The following is a 22553-nucleotide window of genomic DNA, read 5'->3' on the forward strand; positions in this document are numbered from 1 at the left end:
CGGGCAATATATTGTCCTGAACGGTTTTATTTCCTTTTCTGTTTTTTTATTTTACTTCCTAGGAAAATGGAGGCCAGTTACATTTAATACGCTCTTCATTTCTGAAAGAAACTGCTCAGAACAAATACTTTCTTAAAAAACAAACGCTCATATTTTATTCAGAGTGGTTTGTCTACAATATATAGAGTGGGGCATGCGAACCACTTCCCAACCAAAAAAAATGTCCTGCCATGCCTCATTGTATTTTTATTGCTGTAGCTTATCAATATATACCACATGTTGTGTACATAAAAAAGATGAGTTGCAGGATGAGTTTAAAATAACAGCGTGCATTAGTTTGAAAGGGAAAAAGAGTTTTGAGGCAGATGGGTCATTTGCTCAGTTTATCAAGCCATTTCCCTTGTCTCTGTCCACACCTCCTTTCTACAGCTACCTGGAAGTGTCTTGTTGGGATCTGCAGAATCTAGTTTACAATAAGAAAATACCCCAGTATTTCTGTTCAGAACAGCACTTAAGCACGTGCCGTTCAGTATGGGGAGGAGCTTGCGCATGTGTTTGTGTGCTTCCCTACATCAGGGCCTGTGTTAGTACCTCACTCTCCTACTACTATGAGAATGCCCCTCTCGTAGCATTAGGAACCACCTTGGCATCTGACTTGCACAACTTGCAGTTTTGATAGATGTACAATGGTTTAGGTCTATTAGAGACATCATACATCTTAGGTATTAGCCAAGATGGTCAGGGATCCAATCCCATCCTTTGGGTGCCCCTACGCCTCCAGCTGCCAGAAGCTGGGGCAGAACGACAGGGAAAGGATGACTTGAAATTGTTCTTCTCTGTTCACTGCCTCTAAATCATCTAGCGCTGGCCACTGTCAGAATACAGGACGCTGGGCTAGATGGACCATTGGTTTGACTCAGTATGGCCATTCTTATGTAACATTAAAATGGAACTCTTTACCTTACTGTAATATTGACCTCATTGTGACAAGCTGGAATGTTTTTCTGTCCCTAGAATGCATTGAGCTGACACTATATTGCAATCTAGAAATACACTGTGCTTTTGCCATCACTGTCTATCTCCTCTGCTGCTCACCCCTGCTGTGTTTTTGCGGGGACTTTTCTAAATGTTGTTGTCTCAGCAACAACGTAAATCTCATCACATTGCTGTTGTGTGTCAGATCTCCATTAATTAATAACATAGCTCACAATTTCCAAGGTAGAATTTGTATGTAAAACATACATGATACAAAGAGATTTTTAAAAAAATGTTTCTGCTGTACTGTATGTGTGCTTCATATATTGTGGCATTGTGACCAGCTTTAAATCTGCCTCAGTCTGAGGTCACAGTTAAGCTGTATCCCAAATGTTTTTCTAAATAAGATGCACAATTTATATCTTGTTGTTTTTGTTTGTGTGAGGTGGCAGATGGGTGGGGGGCAGAGGAAATGAAAAGGAAGTAAAAACTGCATTACAAGTAAATCAGGCTCGTTATTATTGTTTAACATTGATATTGTGGTAGTAACTAAAGGGCCCAGTTAGGATCAGGGCCTCATTGTGCAGCCTCTGAGCAGTGCAAAGGTAGATGTGGTTCCTCCCCTTGCTATCCCATTTAAGACAAGACACAAAGAAATAAGCATAATAAACAATAGGAATGAAGGAGGAGAGTAACAATACCAAGATCACCTGGTTAGATAGGCTAGCAATGTGCACAACTTGATAGTTCTTGAATTATTTAGGGTATGTGGATAGGCGTGCCCAGCACATTTCATTAGGGTGCACCCAGGGAATTTTATTTTTTTATTTTTTTAAAGGCGAACATTTATTGAATACTGAGTCATAAAGAAAAGGAGTACTTGTGGCACATTAGAGACTAACAAATTTATTTGAGCATAAGATTTCATGAGCTACAGCTCACTTCATTGGATCCGATGTCGCTCACAAAAGCTTATGCTCAAATAAATTTGTTAGTCTCTAAGGTGCCACAAGTACTCCTTTTCTTTTTGCGAATACAGACTAACACGGCTGATACTCTGAAATCAGTCATAAAGGACATTATTTTTGTTCATCAAACAAACTAAAGAAACTAAAACGTAATTAAACTTAATTTTTTTTAAAATTAACAACTAAACTTTACTTAAAAAATACAAACTTAAAAAATGAGACACAAAATACCAAATTTTTGCTATAGAGATAACCAGGTGTATACAAAGATACAATAAATTTTCATGATCTTTATCTTTAACCAGATAATGAGCTAACCCAAATTGACCAAAACAAATTAAGGTTTCTTCATCTTCCTGTCCTAGAGAATGAGACGTTGCTCACCAGGTGTTATGGACTTAAATTCCTCAATCACATCATCGTAATTAACTGACGAAGCCAATTCTTGTTCAATGTACAAAATCATGAGTGAGTCGAGGTGCTGTTGGGACATTGTACTACTTAGTTTGTTTTTTACATGTGCTAGTTTCGAAAAGGCTCTTTCACATGAACAGCTTGTAACAGGTAAGACTGCAAAGCATTGAATAGATTTGTAAAAGGTCTGGAACATGGAAGACCGATCCAATTCCTTTAGCCAATCAAGCCACTCTCTGGTGGTGTTCGTAGTGCTACCTTTAGGAACAGATCCGTCATAACCCCGAAGCAATCCGACTTCAGCTTCCAACTCATCCAAGGACACTTTAAATTTGTTGGCAATGATTCTCATATCGTCCCTGCCAATGTCTAAGCTCAGCAGTTTTCCCATTGCAATCACAGTTTTACAAGTCTCCTGTTCAAATCGCTGGTCAATGCTGGTAATCACTGAGTCTACGAGGTAAAATGAAGTTATTCTCTCCTGCTCCTCTTTTGTATCAAAGTGATGCTGGGACTCAAATGCATCATCAATACAAGTGCACGTTTTTCTCTTCTTAACTGGGGGAATTGATATATCATTCTCTACACACATTTTCACACTGTTGTTGACAATAAATTGAAAATATTCTGGGCCACTTCTCATCGCAGCCAAAGAGTTACGCAAGCTTTTCACCCCTGTCATTGCAGTAAGTGAGTTGAGATCTGGAGCTTGAAGGGCCTTACTCACCTTTACCACCATCTGGAGAATAGGGTGCATCATGTGAAGGGCAAAGATGAACTTGAATGAATTTAGTTCATGGATAAGGCCCCTGGCTTTTATTTTAGCATCAGCAAGGCAAATTGTATTGATAATCTCTTGTAAAGCTTGTAAAATGATGGAGTAGTTTTGTTTTACAGCAACGACTGCTTCTGCTCTGCATGCCCATCTTGTGTTTGACAGGGGCTTCAAAGTCTTCAACTGGGATCCTACTTCTTGTGAAATCTTCTCCATTACTACATGTCACACAGGACTCCCCTCCATGAAGGCATAAAGAGTCTGAATAACACCAAAAAAATCAAAGACAGTTCTGTTTTGTTTACTTGAAGTGCATGCATCTACTAGGACGAGGTTCAAACAATGCGCATAGCAGTGTACATAGAGTATTTCACTCTTTCTTTCTTTCTTTCTTTACATTTCATTTGAACTCCCACAGTACATCCAGACATAGTAGATGCGCCATCAAAACAGACAGACATCACTGATGACCAGTCAATTTTAAGAATGCCAAGGATGTCATTTAACTGGTCAAAAATAGACTGAGCATCAACTGTTAATAGTCTCTGAACAGACACACAATGTTCAACTGGACTGTGTTTTTCATTGTCAAAATACCGCACCACAATGGACATCTGTTCATGGTGTCCCCAGTCAGTAGTGTCGTCGGCAATTATTGAGACCATTTTTCCATTTAGTGAAGACACAATTTTTTGTTGCACAACATTGTGCAAGGCCACAATTAAATCATTTTGGATGCGATTACTCAGATAGGTAGCGTTTCGAGGAGATTGTTGCACATGCTTTGTCATTACGGAATCATATTTTTGGAGCATATTGACAAGATTTAGAACTAAACCTTTCTCAAAACTGTCAGCTTTTTCATTGTGACCCCTGAATGGTCTCCCACCTTTCGCCAAACACAGAACAATGTCAATCAGTCGCTCCATTACACTTCAGTTATGGCACTGTTCTTCTTGTTGTTTAGACAGATAAGCCTGCTTGACCTCATCCAACAATACATCAATAGGTTCCCCTTCATTAAAACTTGACCATGAAGAACAGCTCAACACATGAGATTTTGACAGTTGGTGGTTTTTAAAACATTCATTAGCCCTATGCCAGTTTCTGAATCCCTTATCAAGAAATGCTGGATCAGGGTGACCTTTGTTTGCTGCATCATTAGAGGAGAAGAAACGGCAGTAAAAGCAAAATGCTGCTTCCTTTGATGGGCTATATTCTAACCACCTATACTTTTCATACCAAACGGACTGAAAATGTCTTTGTTTATTCCCTATTTTACTTCTAGGAGACATGCTCAATCTAGGCTGATAAGGTCCTCTAGATAACTGAGACCGGCGTTCTAATCTATTTTTTGGAATATCACAGACTGGGTCATCAGATGGAATGTTTGATGGCTTTGAATAGGAACTACACTGACCTGAACTAAGAGACAAAGTCTGTTTCTGTTGGTCATTACTCAGTTTATTGCACGCACTGGAACTGGTGGCGGCATTATCTTCATGTAAGTTCTTAACCGAGGAGTCCGAGGTATTTGTACTACTATCAACACATTCATTATAATTCAGTTTATATTTTCTTATATTTTCTGCTCCTTTTCTTATCTTAACAACGAACCGATCCATATTTTAAAATTAAAAGGGGGTATCATACGATGGAATTAAAACGTAAAGCCACGGGCTTGTTATGCTATTTCAGTAGAGTACATGCGACAAAGATTACAAACACTGTAGACACTGTGCTGGGCATGCCTGATGTGGCTGCTTATATAGGTTAAAGATTTTCTAGAATAGTAGTTGGAGGGGGAGGGGAGGACCAATGGTAATGCAGCACCACAGTAGCGGGGACGCATGCTGTGAGCAAACGCGGGCTTTCTGTACATTTCTACAACATCTATATTATGCAATTCGGCGCTTATTGCATAATACAACAGTCCATACTTTAAAACTAAAAGAGCGTATCAGGCGATTAAATTAAAATGCAAAGCCCCTTTTTTTTGGAGATATTAGGGTGTGCCTGGGCATACCCGGCACACCCTGTATGCACAACCGTGGGCATGTGCCCATTCCAGAGCTCAAAATTGAGGTGAATTTGTATCATGTTTGGAGTCCTGGGGCTGAGTTGCCTTGCTGCTTCTGAACACTTCCCATAGCCTGTGTGGTTAGGAGATGGGAAGGAGCTGCCTGGGGCCTGGTACCCTCTGGGGGGAGAATTGCAAATCCTGGTCTGAAGTAACCAGGGTGGAGACACTGGTGGGCCCATTCTTTCAGCTTCCATCAGCAAAAGTCCTCTCACCAGACCTACCTTATAGCACATATGGCTGGGGATGGGCACATGGGTCTCCTTCTCTCTCTCTCTCTAGCACACAGGATCTTCCTTCTATCGTTCTGTCTCCACTATCGCACAGGGTCTATCTGTCTATCATCTATCTATCTTTATATTTCAAATATATTTCAGGTTTAGAGGAAGTATTTATGTTTTCCTCAAATTAGCTGAGAAGTAAGAATTAGCTAAAGGAGATGGCTTTAGAGATCAGCACAATTCATGAAGATTAAAAAGAAGAAAAAAACCCTCTTTGTCTGAATTCATTATTTTCAGGCTGCTTTTTATAGACTAGTTTTTCAGAAGTCATCTGTGAAGGCTGGCATAAAGAATTTTTAAAGGTAACTAAATGGGATGGAGGCAAGGTTTAAAATCATCTACTGGGGCTGTTGCAGGGGATATTAAATATTGATTTATCTTGGGGTAAGAATCATACTAACGGCTTGTAGTCAGATCAGTTCATCTGGAATACAAACTGTATAGCTGTATTTAGTACAATGGCAACACTACTGGAAATACAGGGGTGAGAATTTAATCTAAATCAGTTGGCTCTCCAAAGGTTCAATTGAAAAAAACTAGCATTTCAAACTGAACTTTTCCTAAAAGTTTCATGCTGTTTAGTTTAAAAATTGTCTCATTTAGTCAGTCCATGCTGTATCATAACCCACACCTCTGTGTCATATTGCAAATAACAAAAATCCACATTTCAAGACTGTTCCAAATTTTAAGTTTTAATACCCCAAACCCTCCTGCAGACCTGATGCAAATCATTCAAGTAATCTGGCATGTAACACTGTAAGCAATTTTCTGCTACTTGCCATTGCCTTTGGCCAAGCTTTTAGTCATAATATAAAATTTGGCACAGCTTGGGCTTAACCAATGAAAACTGATTATGTTCCCATTTCAGACATAAATAGTTGCCAGCTAGTGGTATTGGCTAACAGATTTTTCAGTCTGTATAAATGTGCATATGGCCATAGCAGGAGATCCCTTTTTCCAAGAGTGACATCAAAACAGTAGTTCCCAGGTAATATTAATGTTATATTTGCTTTTGTTTGTGTTGTTTTCTTTAAACATATTCATTTGACAGCTGCAAAGGCTTGAATGTTCTATGGCTGAAAAATACATTAAATATATTTATATGAGAGGCCGTGTGGTGTAGTTGATGGAGCACTCGACAAAGACTCAGGAGACCTGGGTTCAATTCTCAGTTCTGTCACTGGGCTGCAGAATGGTACCTTCTTGAGTCTATGCCTCAGTTCTCCATCTGTAAAATGCGGTTAATGATACTGACCTACTTTGCAAAGCACTTTGAGGACTACTGATGAAGAACTAGGTATTATCATTCTACTCAAAAGCAACAAAGAAATATCCCTTATTACAACCACAGGACAGTCATTCCCTCTGCTACGAAACATGGAAAGAATGGAACTAACACAAATTCCAGCTAAATATGGCCGGTAAGCATAGAAGGGGGTAGAGAAGGCATCATTCCCTTAGACAATAGAATCCCTTCTCCATGCATATTCTGCCCCCATCTCCCGACAGAGTAGCAAGTGTCTTCCCCAGGGATGAGGCATTTTATCTCCATGCAGTGAATCACGTGGACTTTTCCATGTATGTTTTCTGCATGTGTGTGTGTGTGATAATTTTGAAATCAAAAGTACAGATATGTGCGTAGGATGCAATACAGCCCTGTGCTGAAGGCAAGCACTGAAGTCCCACCTAAGCCCTCATTGTCAGTCTTAAGTGGGACTTAACATGCATAGCTCTTGTACTGTTCCCCCGTCATGAGGGTGAATTTTGCCTCTACGGAGCATAATTTGATACAGTATTTCATAATGTAAATATTTCTTTTTAAAATAATTAGATAATGAACAACTGAATTCAGATTAAGGATTTAGTTACTGTTCAGTTTATTTAGGACAGATCCAAAGCCCATTGAAGTCAATAGAAAGATTCCCGTTGCTATAGCTAGTTTTGGATCAGGCTGTGCCTGTCTTTAAGTTTGTGTGAGTCTTTTCTCTTTTTAGGCTGTCGGTTTAGTTTAGGTATAAGTCATGTTAGTATTTTAAGTGGAGAGCAGTACTTTTTATATTATACAGCCCTTGCATTTTGTGAGGAAATTGGACTTCAGAATATAGGTCTGTAGACAAACGTGTAAGGGCAACCCTGGACCTATGAGAGTATGATCCAGAAAAATGGAAACTTAGATGTTTGAAAGGAAAGCATCTTCTTTGTCCTTTTTGGGGAATGATTGCCTATTTTTTTTGCTTGATAAATTTATACTAATCATTAATGCGCTTTTAGCAATTTTCTCCCCACATAGAGATTTTAGATCTGTGATTTCCAAGCGACTTAGGCCCTGTCTCTTCCAAATTACTCATTACTCATGCTTACCTTTACATACTGTCCGTAGTCCCACTTACTTCAGTGAGGGCACTCATGTCCTTAGTCTTGTGCTGTTCCATCCTGGAAGAAAACGAATTCCTATTTGTACAGGAAGGGCTCCAAACTATTTGGTGTAAAGTTGTTCAAGACCCTGACCCGAATTCATCTTGAAGGGCAGGATGAATAACAAAAAGTAGAAAAAATTATTTTTATTAGCCACAGATAAACAGCATTACCTCTTCTTAACATAAACTTTTTGTTCTAAGGTACCCTATGAGATTGATCTTGCAATGTGCTGAGCGGCCCTGATTCAGCAAAGCACTTCAGCACATGCTTAATGTTAATGCAACCTGAGTGTTCTTTTCTTGTTGAGTTAAAATTAAAGAAGGGAGCTAGCTGAAGGGTACATCTATCGCACAGGTGTTATGTTTATCATACTTGATATGCTAACCTTGCACACAGTAATCTTGCCTTCCTGACACAAACAGTAAGCAGCACACTTTCTTGAGGTTGAAATAATCAGAGGCAAACACAGCAGTTATGGGGATACAAGAGGTAAGACACGGCATAATGATGTTACTATCATCGTTCCATTGTCATCCATCCTGATTCTTTAGTGATGTGTGTTTTCTCTCTGAGCATAGTAAAGGATGCTTGAGAATAAACAGCGTAAAATGCTGCAGCAAACACAAAATAAATACTTGAAAAAATAGATAATAAAAATTACAAACCCAGAAAAACTGTACATAGCAGACAATTTCAAATGAAATATGTCTGTATTTTAAAAGTTCAGGTTCAGTTCTGTCTGAGAGAACATTAAATAGACCTGAGTTCCTTTTTGCAACCATGCTACATCATTGTTTACTTTAATGCAAATATACTCGGAGACTTTTAATTTAGCAATAATTTTATTCCCTTTGGTTTGTTTTATAATAAACATGCAGAATTGTGCGAGCACTTGCAATGCTATATATTTTAAAGTTCAGGTTCAGCTTTGAGCTTTTTGCTATGGCTTAGACTATTTTTTTGTTTTGAAAATCAATTTGCCTAGTCCTGTTTTTCAACCCTTACAATTATTGTCAAAGGAGGAATTCCTAATGTAGGAAAAATGTATTTATCATACATTGGCCAGTGGTTATTGCATCCTGGAGGTTGTTTTTATTGTAGCTTTCCCTCTGATGTTGTATTACATAATGAAAGACCCTATCGTAACACAGACGCTCACAATGGTAGAATTAAAGTAACTGTAAGAAAATCAAATCTGAATGTCTCAATGCTGGTATAAAATGTTAAATTGTACATATATTTTGTATATGTACAGTTTATAAGACTACATCATACTGGTACTTAAGATGTGTGGCTACTGGCATGTATGTACAATCTAAATTTATGTAAATCTGTCCGTTTCCAAACTCCTGTGGAAGGCAGCTAATTTTGCTTTGTGCAGTTGCGGTCTGCAGTGTGCCACAGCAAAACTGAAGTCGATGACTCCTTTTTTCTCTCCCAGCAAAGCTGTTTTTCTTAGCAGAAACTGGAATAGTTTTACTCTTTGTTATATTAATGTGGCTACTTGCTAAAGATGTGTTATCTTGTAGTCCTCTTTAAATATTCAGCCTTGAATACGCACCTAGTGCTTTGTTTGAGAGAGAAGTGAAGTCCAGTTGTTTGAGCATAGTAATGGAAATCAAAGTCTCCTGAGTTCTGTCTAACTCTGACTCTAAGAATGACCAAATTTTGGAAATTCAGTCATCGACATATGTGCAGAGTAATAGTATTATTGCCCCAATTCAGCAACGCTTATTCTGTGAACTCTATGGAGTGGTGCCAAACTCTTCCCAGTGAGGGGGCTGCCCCCCCCTCATCACAGGGCCCTGCCCCCCTCTAAGGCCCCACCCCATGGTCAAGTCAGAGCTGGAAGCTGGAGCCAGGCAGCACAAGGCACTGGCTGATCTCCGGGGCCGGCAGATCCCTGGGAGAGCAGCAACTGTGAAAGGTGGGACCCAGGAGCCTGTGCCACAGCGGGTCAGTCTGAGCGGGTGGTGTGCCCCGGCAGGTGGGAACAAGGGCCAGGGGCTGCTCTCGGGCTCCCCAACCCCTGCCTGGGCTTACTTCTCCACTGCTGCTGGAGCTGGGCACCCAGCCAGTAGCTGCCACGCTCTCCACTCTGCCTTCAGAGCTGGGTGGCTGGAGAGAAGCAGCTGCTATGGGGGGGAGGAGTGGTGTAAGGCAAATTTTGGGGTGGCTGTAGCCCCCACAGCCTCCCTTGTGCCATCCCTGGAACTCCAGTTCACTGGAGGAAAATGGGCTTTCTGCTGCTGTGAGTTAATGGAGTTACTCCAGTAGCTGAAGTGGTAAAGGTTTGTGCTGCCATGCTGAAGGTCCTAGGTTTGTACTCTGCTGATGGGCCATGTAGGACTTGCTACATGGCTATGTTGGACATGTAGCAACTAAGTTGCCCTCAGACACAGATTCATGCCCAGTAGTATAGGAAATAAAGTAAAAAAGAAGTAGAACAATCCAATTATTTCCTGTAGAACATGTGCTCGGTATCATATTTTGTTTAAAATAATATGATAGCACAAGTATGTGTAGGACTAAAAGAAAATGTGTGTTCTAAATTGATGCATTCATATTCTTCACTCTTACAAGTTACATAGGGCTGGCCTACATAATTTATTATTGGTCCATTAAATCCAGTATTGTGCCTCTAGCAGTGGCCAATACTTGATACTACAGAAGCAAATTAGTCTCCCTCCCATAATGCACCGGGCCAATGATCCACTGATGCTGGGTTGTGAGGGGAGAGCAGCAAGGAGAAGGAGGGAATGTCTGCTTGACCCCTGCAAGTGAATAATTTGCACCCTGGAATGGGAGATTCAATAATCTGTATTTTACCGTGTGTTATTACAAATGTCATTAATGGTCATAAAATTATTCAGCCCTTTTAAAAACAAGTGACAGGTCAGGCTTTGGGCTCCTTCTGACCTCCAGTGAATTCTACTGCTTTATTATATGGTGTGGGAAGTGGTAATTCTTTTTGTTTGTTTTATATTTATCAGCTGTTAATTTAATTGAATATTCCTTTGTTCTCTGGGAGTAATCAATTTTCATTAATCTAGGCAGAATTCAACAGTTCATTGTTTTTAATAAAAATTCTCTCACGTTTCAGTTGAACTGCATAATTTTACAGTACAATGCTGTGTGAATGTGTTGCTGGAACAAAGAGTTAATCAGAAAGTTTTCGGATACTGCCATGCATCATGCCTTTGTGCATGAATAAAAAGTTGGAAACCGCATAAAAGCAGTAGTTGGGTTACCACACAACTGGATATGCTTAAGTCTGAACGCTTCATAACTCTAACTACTGGGGAGTTGCAAACTTATAAATAACCTTGCAATTGGTTAAAACCTTATTAAAACCATATGAACAAAGATATAAAGCATTTGGTTAAGGGGGTTCAGTAAGTGCAGTAATCCTGTTGAAAGTAATCTAACTGAGGTAGATCCATATTTTAGGAGTGTCTGCAAGTGTTGCAGTAGTTAAGGATCTGTCTATCAGTGTTTAATGGGTGGCGGGGGTGGGGGTGGGGGAAGGATTAACTCATAAAATCCTGTCTAGATGGAAATATTTGGCTATCTGAGTTTTTTAAAGAATTAAATATATTTTGTGTTACTTTTAAAGGTGACCTGAAAAGCAATAAAATCCAGTAATGCAAAAATATGTGTTGAGTGCCACTAATAACCACATATACAGGGACTTCACCTTAACACTCGTTTCATATTTCTTCATTCAGATGTCATGACATCCACTCCAACAGTGATGGAAGCTTCCTAGTATTCTCTTCCACAGGGCACTTTAAAATCATGAGTCAGAACCTCTAAAATCATGCAATTTGCTTAAAAAATCAAAATATTTTTTTTAAAAAAATAGGACAGTGAGTTGTTGATATTTGTCGTCTTGTTTTTGAACCTATAATGTTCATGTTTCCAAGTTTTTTTCCACAGCCACAAAGGCTAGAATCTTAGCTTTCATTTGATAAAAAACGTGATATTTTCATATGTTCACCTGACTCCAGGAGCTGGGGCTTTAAGAGACCCAGATATCATGAGACTTGCAATAAAATCATGAACATTAATAACACTAGATTCCTACTCTCCTGTGACGCCCCTGTATGTGTCATGTTGTCAGATTCAGAATAGTGGAAGCCAGCTGAAGCATGGAGCCGGTTAAGCAGGATTAGTATAAATCCTTTTTTCAAATGCATTGCTTGTTTTTTCAACAGTATTTTAAAACAAAACTATATACTTTAAAAAGGGGACTTAATGTCCTCCTTTCCCTCTGAGTCGGTACATGCTTCCAGTGCAGTTCAGCATGGTACATCAGGGCACTATGGGAATGTCTACACGGAGATAAAAGCCTCGCAGCCCAGCCATGGCTGGCCCAGGTCAGCTGACTTAGGCTTGGTGGGTTTGGGCTGCAGGGCTAAAAATTGCTGTGTAGATGTTTCGATTCAGGCTGCACCCTTGCACTGTTCCAGAGCTCGGGCTCCAGCCTGAGTCAGCTGACCTGGGCCAGCTGTGGGTTGTTTATCTCCATGTAGACATATCCTATATTGCAATAGGCACCTGTAGGCTGAGGCAGGGATTCTTTTCTATTCTATATAGGTTCTTATACCTCCTTCATTATCATAGTAGCTGAGTGCCTTATGGACATCCTGGAAATCTTGAAGGAGAAAACTAAAGTAAGGTTTCAAGTGAGGATATACTATATTGCCCTTTTAGTCTGACCACTGGGAGCATTACCTTCATATTGTTAAAGTTACTGGGATTTGGTATTTTATCTTGTCAGATCAACTTAAAGTCACAGACATTTAGAGTTCATTCATCCAACCTGTACATCAAGTATACCGAAACTTTTAGCAAAATGGCCCAGTTATTAAAATGCTGAAAAATAACTATTACTACATTTTCACTGTAATTTTTTCTCAGACTTTCTCTCACGCATGTGCACACACATACACACACGCTAAATATTTAAATGCCTCTTGCCACAGAATGATATGATACCTTGTAATTTTAGCCATGCAAAATATTCATGAGAAAATCTCAAACTTGGGACACACATTGCCAAAAGTTTGTGAACCTGGGACAGATTTATGGTTCCTATTGAGAAACCGTGAGAAATTCTATGATTTTTCAGTGTTTCCACCTATAACTTGGCCAAAATTGATGGGTTTGGTTAAGTCTTGCTTGGAGTTTGCTCACAACTGGAAATCAAAGCAAAACCACATGAATTAAAACTGGAAAAAGGTTCATATGGATCCCTGTGAACTAATGCCACCAAGTTTTCTCTGAGTTCTACATCTACTGTACTACGTCTTTCAGGGATTTTTATTTTTATTTTTTTTATTTTTCTGACTACAAATTGATATGGTAGGAACTATTACAATAGTTCCCACCCCAAAAAAATGTACAAAATTTAGAGATAAGGCTGAAAGTCCATTTGTAATGATTCCTGCTGTGCCAAGTTATTGCAAAAGATTCTAAGCAGAGGGTGATTTCACTTTCCAGTCCTAGCTGTAAAAAAGTAGGAGGAACTTGGGAGAATTTGTACCTTGACCTTTGCATGATGAAAGGAGGACTTGTGAGTTCTCCCAGAACAATGTTTCCTGATTCATAGTCACAATGGACGGCGGGTTGGAAGGACAAAGTGTCAGTCTGAGCTCTGAATTGCTTTGTTGTTGTCACAAATAAGTATAAGTCACATTCTTAGGAAATTATAAGATTTTGCTGAGGTGTCTGGGGGATTTATTCTCCCAATTCCTGTTAGCATTAATAGGGATAGTGTGAATGAATCCCTAAAAGTTTTGCTGAAAATTTTGAATGCAGGTGTTCTTAGCTGGTTTTTTTTGCATTCCACTGCATGTAAACAGTGTAGACCATGAATAAGAAATAAGCCACTAAAGAATTAGTTGAGACATTCAGTGTGGAATAACCTAATTGTAATGTATTTTGTGTGTAAAGATGTGATAATTATTTATAGCGAATTAAAATTGAAACTAAAATACTGTCCTCAGATATGTAATAGCCCCTTAGGCATAAACTCTGTGGCTTCTGTGAATGACCCATATTAATTCAGACTCTAGAAATTGGCTCTTTAAATAAACCTTGGTAACTGCTGCCAAGTTAAACTATTGAAACAAAGAGTATTACATCATTGTCCAGCCATGTCTACTTAAATAAAATGTATTTGTTTGAAAAAAAAAAAATAGAACAAACCCTTTCACACAAGGATCAGCTGGTATGCCATTTTCCAGTTTAGGCTGAATACACATTTCAGATGTGGAAAAAGCTAGCATGTTGAAATAATTTGAGGCATGGGTATAGTCTGATCAGTCTTGGTAATCCAGAAGGGAGGGGTACCCAGTGTATTATTACATTTCGTATATTGTTTTTCAAGAGATGGATGCAATCAGTCATCTCGCATCTGGTTTGAAAAAACTTGTCTCGCTGGCAAGTAAACTGTTATTTAAGTACACAATCTACTGCACTACTGAAACAGTTTTGCCAAACTTGTCCAAGTATTCTCACAAGCTTAAAGATGGTATAAATATCATTTATAGCAAGTCGTTTACTTCAGACTATATGGAATGCCTTCCTGTTCCCCGATCTAAGTGTCCCAGTTTACATTACGGCCTTTATTGCTTCTGTTTGATGGAATGATCAGTAAAAATTTAATGACACTATAAAATAATAAAAATGTCATTAATTTACCACGGATCTTGGATGCAGTGGTTGTAAAGTTACATTAATAAACAGAATATTTTTTACAACAAAAAGCATTGTTACGTGGGAACGTATAAATAACACACATAAATTTAAGAGCAATTTTACTGTTAGCACACACATTATTATGGAATAGCCAATAAGTGTATAAAACAAAGTATATAAAATTTTATGAAAATATACTGTGCACATCAAAAATTCAGCTTTTATCTAAGTGCAGAGAAAAGCCATTATTGTGTGCTTACTGTTTCATTGCTGTTCTTCCATAAGATCACAATTTTATATTTGTTTCTAGTAATTTGAAGTTTGCAGCTTTTTTGTAGGAAGGGCATTGCTTCCGCCACTTCTCGGTTGACTAAACCATCCCTTTACCTTCCACACATGCAGGAAGAATTGATAATCCCTGCCACAGAAATGAGGGAAAAGTTGCTAATTTAATGCAAAGTTTAAAATAATGCCTAAGGGGTTGGCTGGCTTGCTCGGTGACTCTGGAAATAAGGGATAATAATCTAGCAGTCTATCTGTCATCGCTGGGGCTGTTCCATCATTGACTGTGATAACATGTGAATGTGATGGATGCCACAGTCTTGTGGCTCATAACGTTTAACATTCATCAACTCTCACTAAAGGGGCTTTATCATTTAAATATCTTTATTTAATATGCAACATCTACCTCATACATCATAATTTCAAAGCACTTAGAGAACCAACAGCCCTACAACACAGTGGAACAGACTTTAATTTTTTTTAATAACTTTTATGTTTTTTGCATGTTTGTGACTGACAATGCATAAATAAGTGCCTAATCATGTCACTGAATGAAAATGAAGATTTGGCTGTTGCAAGAAGAATTTTTCCTTCTTCTAATTTTAAAGTAGTGATTAATTTTTACTGTATTTTTAAAATACACAAAAACACAGAGGGCCCAAACTGTGCTTGAGAGAGCTTACAGTTTCAGCAAAAGTCCCTGACCCTGCAAATTTTTAGTCCCGTTGACTTCTGTGGGCCTACTCCCATGAGTAAAGATTTACAGGATCATATCCTAAGCACTTTCTTGAAATTACACAATTTAAAGTGAACAGCTTTGTATGAATTTACAGCAGATGACACGCAGACAGTATTAAAGGACATTGTCCACCTGTTTAGACTTCCAAAATTACCTTTTGAAAAGGAGGTAAAAACCACACCCTATCCCTGGAAGATACGCTTTAACTAAAAACATACAAACAAATTAGCTGTGTGTGTCTAAGAAGCAAAAATATACATAAACATAGCTTGCATGGGCATATATATTTCCGGCTGCACATACATACATACAGTGTGTGGATGTAATGGGTGTGTGTATTTATTTGTTAATGCGTATGTGCTTATATATATACACCCCACACACTTTAAAAATATTTTACAATATGTACATGTAGCTGTTTATGTGGCTATAGGCTACGTAGAATTAATTTTCCTTTAGGACTTGTTTGCACTAGGAAAAAGGGTGTTTTTTAAAAATGTGATAACTAACCCCTTTTAAAATCATAGTGTAAACAAGGTAAGTAGTGGTTTCACCATATGTTAGCTGATTGATGTGAAGCCTACTAGGATAAGCCCAAAAGAAAGGAAAAGGTTGGGACCCAAACAGGTGAGTGTCCCTTTGAATATTAAGTTCATGAAAGCATTTCATATAAATTGTACTAATTCCTCATCCAAATATTGATATCATAAGCATCACTGTGAAGAATATTTTTCATTGAAAAAAATCAGAGACTAAAAAGGCTTTCCAATGTATATATTGAGAAATAATAGCTGTGGTCTATTTTCCTATGAATTGAAAACCAGAGGTTATTACTGAATCATAAGTGGACTTCAGTTCTTTTAGAAGAAAAGGTATTATTATTGTGTAAGCTTTCTCATCTTACTTACTATTTCTGCCCTTATCGTGTAATTTCCCCTTTTCTCCTTCTATGTCAAAATATTGATATTCTTTCAGAAACTTTTTTTCCCCCTTTTTTTAACAGAGAATATTTTCTGGTAAAAAATCAAAGGGAATGAATGACGAGAAAGATACTTCAAATGTGCATATGGATATACAGCAGGTTCTGTTGATTTTAATAGTAGAAAGATATTTCTCCTTCTTCTAAACCATACTTAACGGTTGTTCTTCCAAGAATACTGCAGATGCCACGTTAACACTCCTTTAGAAAAGGCTTTAATGCAAATATTTGGAAAGAGAAACGGTGTGTGCTAAAAGCTGTTTTTCTTAGTACTGACTTTTGCTTTTATTTTGAGTGCAAATTGTGAAAATCTAAACCTGCCCCTCAACAATGGAACAAGGAACACTTGGAAAAAAAAATCATTCCTATCTGCCAGCAAAGCAGATTCCGTTCTGATGGTACAGGATTACTGTTAGATTATAGAACATCTTTGGGTATAATGGTTGGCCTTGTAGTGTTAGTTTGCCTGTCTCTAAGTCACATTGCTTCTCTGTGTCTAGAACTCTTACTTTTCATTTAAGCTTCTTTGCTTAAGTTCTCTCATCAACAGATACATTATATAGGAAAGCTACACTACAGAAACAACTCAATACATGGAGAATGTTACTCCATTATGAAAATGCAAAGCTAACCTGTTAGATGGATGGCAGATTTTAAGAAACTTTTAAAAATACACTTAGTACCTGAAACTCCTCAGCTGCATGTTGTGGTAGTAAACCCAGTGAATCGGTTTTGTGCTGTGTTTTCTTCCCATGTAGATTTAAACATATTCCATGATCTGAAGAATCAAAAGGCTTCCTGAACAATTTGGCTAATGGGAATTAATTATAGAAATATAATGATATTCAAAAATAATCAGATTAGACAGCACAAATGAACTGAGATTGAACAAATGAGGCACAACAGCCATCAAGTAATTGTATGTTTGGTCTTTAAGAACATTTCTAAGTTTCTAAACATTGTGCAGGAGAGAAAACTCATGATGTTTTCTTCTTATGTCTAAAATGCTCAGTACAGAACTAGGTCATTGAACAATAGACTGAACAGCAATCATCACTCTACTTCTGCATAATGCATTAAGTATAACATGCAGAAACTGTTCGCGGAGCTGAAAGCTGGTATTTCACGTCTGTAAATTCAAGCTGACATGACATTTAATATTGTTTCATAGTAATGAACAACAAGGTTTCATTCATTCACAGGTACAACATAATACCAAGTTTAGTCTGAAGAAGTAACAACAAGGCAAGAGGGAAAACACGTTGTGTTCCTTCAAATGAGAACGCTAAATTAATGATAACCATTGAACACTTAGCTACTGATACAGAGTACTACAGAGACTCACATTCTGAAGGAATATTGTACTGTCAATTGTAGTGCTTTTGCCTTGCAGTTCTTTCATTGAAGATTGGGTTAACACATAAAATACCTCCCTTAGTTTTCATTTTACAGTTCCAGGTCCAGCTTTCCTGTGCAGGTCTCCAGCTCTCAAAGGCTTTGTGTTTTTCTAGGAGCAAGCACCATCCTCTCTCTTTTTCAATTCCCATTGAGGTTCAGTTGAAATTCCTAGACAAAATAATAGTATCAATTCTGTCATCTACTATTCCTTCTTTGAATACTTGTCTTTGAAAGCCTCTTGCATAAAATTCAGACTTGTGTTTTCTCAGGGGTACGAATGCAAACTTGGATCTCTTAGTGGAAAAAAAGTGCTTTTTCCATTAAATTAGCAGCATGTTTTAATAGGAACTTTTCTTTCAAGTTCTAAATTTTAGTGTCTCTCAAATGTCGATTGTTTTTTTTCCAGTTTAAGTCACAAAGTTTAGTGGAAAGACAAAGCATGCAGCATACATCAGCACTGCTTCCTGCCAAAAGTTTTCTGCGGTTGAATGTACCATCATTTATACATTATAAAGGTGCAGTTCAGCTTAGTTTGGAAGCTTCTATGTACATTTTCACATTTAAACCTTAGGGCCTGATTTTCAGAAGTGCTGAACACTCATCATTCCAACTGACATTGATGAGAGCTCTGGGTGCTCCGAACCTATGAAAATGAAGCCCTCAACTTTATGTTCGAAACTACACTTTTAATGAAAACCTGCTCATTTAATTCACTCAGGAAAATAAAAGAAAAGGCATATGGTCTGTACATAAACATACACACAGACATGCAAGTAGGACTAGGCTATAGGGAGCATTAATAGTATCTCTTGTCTTTTCTAGGAAAGAACACGCTTTGAGAATTTAGGCCCACAGTTAACAGGGAAACCCAGTGAAGATGGAAAACTGGGCCCAGGAGTCATTGACCTTACAAGGCCAGAAGATGCAGAGGGTGAGTTGCTGTTATGAATACATTGGACACTGCTTCCTTAATTCCCACAATGTGACATGGAATGGACACACAGCTAAGTGCCTCCTACTATCTTTAATGGGTGGGGTGCAGCTAAATTCCTGGGCACAAATTTAAAACATTTTGCACGTTTTTATCAGACAGTAACATATACACAGCAAAGGACAGGGAAAAAAACTAAACAAAAACGGTGATACCTTACAGTGTATACTCTGAGCCATCCTGAAACACCATTTGAGATATGTCTGCATTGCACACCGCGCTTGGGCTTGTGGGACCCAGGTCTGTTGACTTGGTGTTTCCAAGACTGTGCTTGAGCGTCCACACTGCATTGTAAGCCTGGGTTTTCGACTACTGAACCTGAATTTCACAGCTGTGCTAATGTGTCCGGACTGTATTATAGGTTGTTTATTAGCGGCTGCCTTCCATTACTGTTTGTTGCTTGTGGTTGGCCACCTAAGTTACATAGAATTGTTTCTGCTCTCTGATTCTTTCTGAACAGGAGAATAATGTATGGAGAATAATCTATAAATTATTTACAGAAAGACATTGTAGATAAATAATCATTTATTCTAAAATTAATAAAGCTCTCAGGAATCACATGCATTTTCAAAAATACTCTATAATTGTCCAGATCACTCATAAATGGAGACTTTCTATCTCAGAGGAAATACTGCTATTTTGACATTTGTGTTTCTCCCGAAGGGTGACAAGTTGCAATATCAAAACTATTCATGGAACAAAAGTTCAGCAAATTTTTTATTCAGACATGCAAAACATTTCAACAGTAGCCTACATCCATCTGGGCTGCCGCAGTGTCTCATGGGAGTTGAAGTTAAAAAGATGACTCATCCAACATGATTCTCTGTGGGCTGGGATCCCTAGTCACACTGCATTTTCCTGATGATCATGGGAGTCCCATGATGCACCGTGGCAGCTCAGCCAGAGGGGAGCCACAGTGCATCATGGAAAATGTAATCCTGCCAGGATATCAAGTCCATGAGGGAGAATGGGGGCATGAAAAACTCGGCCTACAAATCCCATGAGACATTGTGGTTGCCTGACAGATGGTGATGAACGTCACACCGACATGAAATATTTTATTTAGATTTTTCCAATGGAATTTTTTTTTCCAAAATCAGCATTTTCCTGCTCAAAATCAGCATTTTCCTGCTAAAAATGTTGATTTTACTGAAATCATATTTTTCAGTGAAAAATATTTCAACAGAGAATTCATAACCAGCTCTACTCATAAATAAATAAAATGACACCACTAATCATGTGAACAAATCTTGGCATTTTTAATCCATGAAAATATTAATAAATCAGTTTTTGTGTTCTCTAGTTAAATAACTCCAGTCCTGTTTTTGACTAGATAACATCACTGCATTATAATTATAAATGTTTTACACTGTACTTAATGAAAACTGAATATTTTTTCTAAAAAGTTAAGAAATATAAATCGGATAGCTTGCCTCCTTATATCTGGAAGCAATGAATCTTAAAATTAATTCAAAACTCCATTTCATCCATTACATGTTCATATTTCTTGAACAGTATCAAGTCAGGGCCTCCTAATTTCACTCTGTGCAAATGCAGATGATATATTGTAACTAGTTTTTCTGACAGGACTTCTCTCTAGTATTTCCTTGGTTTTGTTCATTTCCCCATATCAACCTTCCTCTCCCTAGCGTGCTTAAGCTAGTGTCTTGAGACATACCCTGGTACTGACAGCCTATCCTGTTACTGGATAATACAAGAACGAAGTCTTTATATATGTAACTTTTGTGCCAGCTTAAGGACGTGTAACCCCTCCTCCATTTAGAGCCTGTGGGGCAGTTGCGACATGGTGTGTTGCCATGTGGGGAATCTGAATTCATGAAAGGATTCAGGTTACCAGGCTTAACACTAGCAGCAGATAGATGTCTCTGGAAAGAGGGTGCTGGATGAATCCTTCTGCTGTTCTGTAAAAAAAGAGCTGGCAGGAGTTTGAGTGAGCTGCTTATTTCCCCTTCTGACTGTAGAGAAGGTTGACGTTATAGCAGATATTAGTGGTGTACATAAAAGACATTAAAATACCTCTCAAGTTTTGTCCCTTATCCTTGGCAAGTTGTCTAAGGGATAACTCTCCCAGCATAGCATGTCTAAGAGTGGCTCATTGAAAATACTATGGTTGAAATGCCAACAATTAAACTATGACCTCTGAAGCACTGTACTGTACAACCAGCTTTTGTTAGTCTCCAAGACTATTTACACTTCTTCCTAATTATAAGTGAGGCTTGTACATATCTTTCCAGTTTTTCAGCATGTCACAAAATTTTTATATGTGCCAATAGCAACCCTGTGCTTACACATCTGTCCATTTTAGATTTGAATTGCTAAGGAACTCTACAAACGCATAGTTAATCCCTGGCCTTTTGTAAGAAGTGATATTTGTTCTTTTTTATTATGTTGCCAAGGTCACTATCTCAGTGGAGTGTCACAATTTTGTAATAGCCAGAGTTAGTCTTTTAAGATCTGGCATGTTTAATACCTTCTTTTGTATTGTCTTAGTTGCTCTCTTGTTCCTTTTTATCCCTTTCATTTTTGATTTGGTGATATATTTTGGGTTGCTATGGATGCAGTCGATAACATCTATACGATACTGGTAGTGCATACTGTGTATTATGTGGTCTGACCTACACACGTAAGAAGTCGTAATAAAATTACATATTAAGGGGCAAATCTTGACCCCTCTCCTCTATGGAGAGACAACTGAAGCTCCCTGACTCAGGCTGATTCTGTGTCCAGAGCATAAAGCTGGAATCCTGATGGAGTGAGCATGCAGCAGTCAGACTTTTTCCCTGATGCTAAATGCAAAGGCCCAGAAAGGAAGTTCTGTACAGGGTGTCCCTGAATTAAGAAAGGTGTAGAGAGGAGACAGACACAGATAACATTACAGGGACAACCATGAACTCTGAAAGCTCCAATACCTCACAGTCTCTGCATGGGGATACAGAGGGACCATGACTCCTGCCCCCTCTGTCAAGCAGGGAGAAGCAGTTGTGTTTCCCATCTAACTCCCCTTCTGATTGGCCTGTCTGTCCTTAGGATTGATGAGACTGACACAGAGTGTGCAGGAATTAAAAGCTAACCTAAAATTCCTTCAGGATCTGGCTTTAAAGCAATACCTCCAGTTCCAACACAAAGTCAATTGGACTATTCCAATGCCAACGTTGCTAGTTAATTCCCATTTAAACCAATCATTCTTATGATGGTACTGTATGCAAATAATCCTTAATGCGGAATACAGAGTCAGAGCAACAAAAGTTTTGAAAAACAACTACTTTGCTTGTGCATAAACTGTTTTGTACAGATAATTGCATAGCCATTAAAACAAATACAAAAGCCTGCAAAAATGTGCTTTTAGAGCCAAATTTTCAAAAGTCAGTGTCTAAGTGATGCCTGCAAAATTGCACTGCAATTTTATTGCACTCACATTCTGCCGCTGTATATGCGAATGGGTACTTGGATGCACAGCTACCCATTTGTAATGTACAAAAGCCCATTTGAGAATGCAGGAAGTGAATTTGTGAGTTTTGCTGACACAT

At 38.3% G+C, this 22553-nt stretch overlaps 1 protein-coding gene across 34 annotated transcripts in view; it reads left to right on the top strand.

The window, feature by feature from the left end:
* SOX6 (SRY-box transcription factor 6) overlaps positions 1 to 22553 on the top strand; it is a 451795-nt gene that overhangs the window by 389469 nt on the left and 39773 nt on the right. For all 34 annotated transcript variants that reach the window (XM_043549526.1, XM_037899741.2, XM_037899724.2 and 31 more), the window contains one exon: positions 18837 to 18945. In XM_043549526.1, coding sequence (XP_043405461.1) covers positions 18837 to 18945 — 109 coding nt within the window. The remainder of the gene's footprint in view (positions 1 to 18836; positions 18946 to 22553) is intronic.

Source organism: Chelonia mydas, chromosome 6 (genome assembly GCF_015237465.2).
Source record: "Chelonia mydas isolate rCheMyd1 chromosome 6, rCheMyd1.pri.v2, whole genome shotgun sequence".
Lineage (NCBI taxonomy): Eukaryota > Metazoa > Chordata > Testudines > Cheloniidae > Chelonia > Chelonia mydas.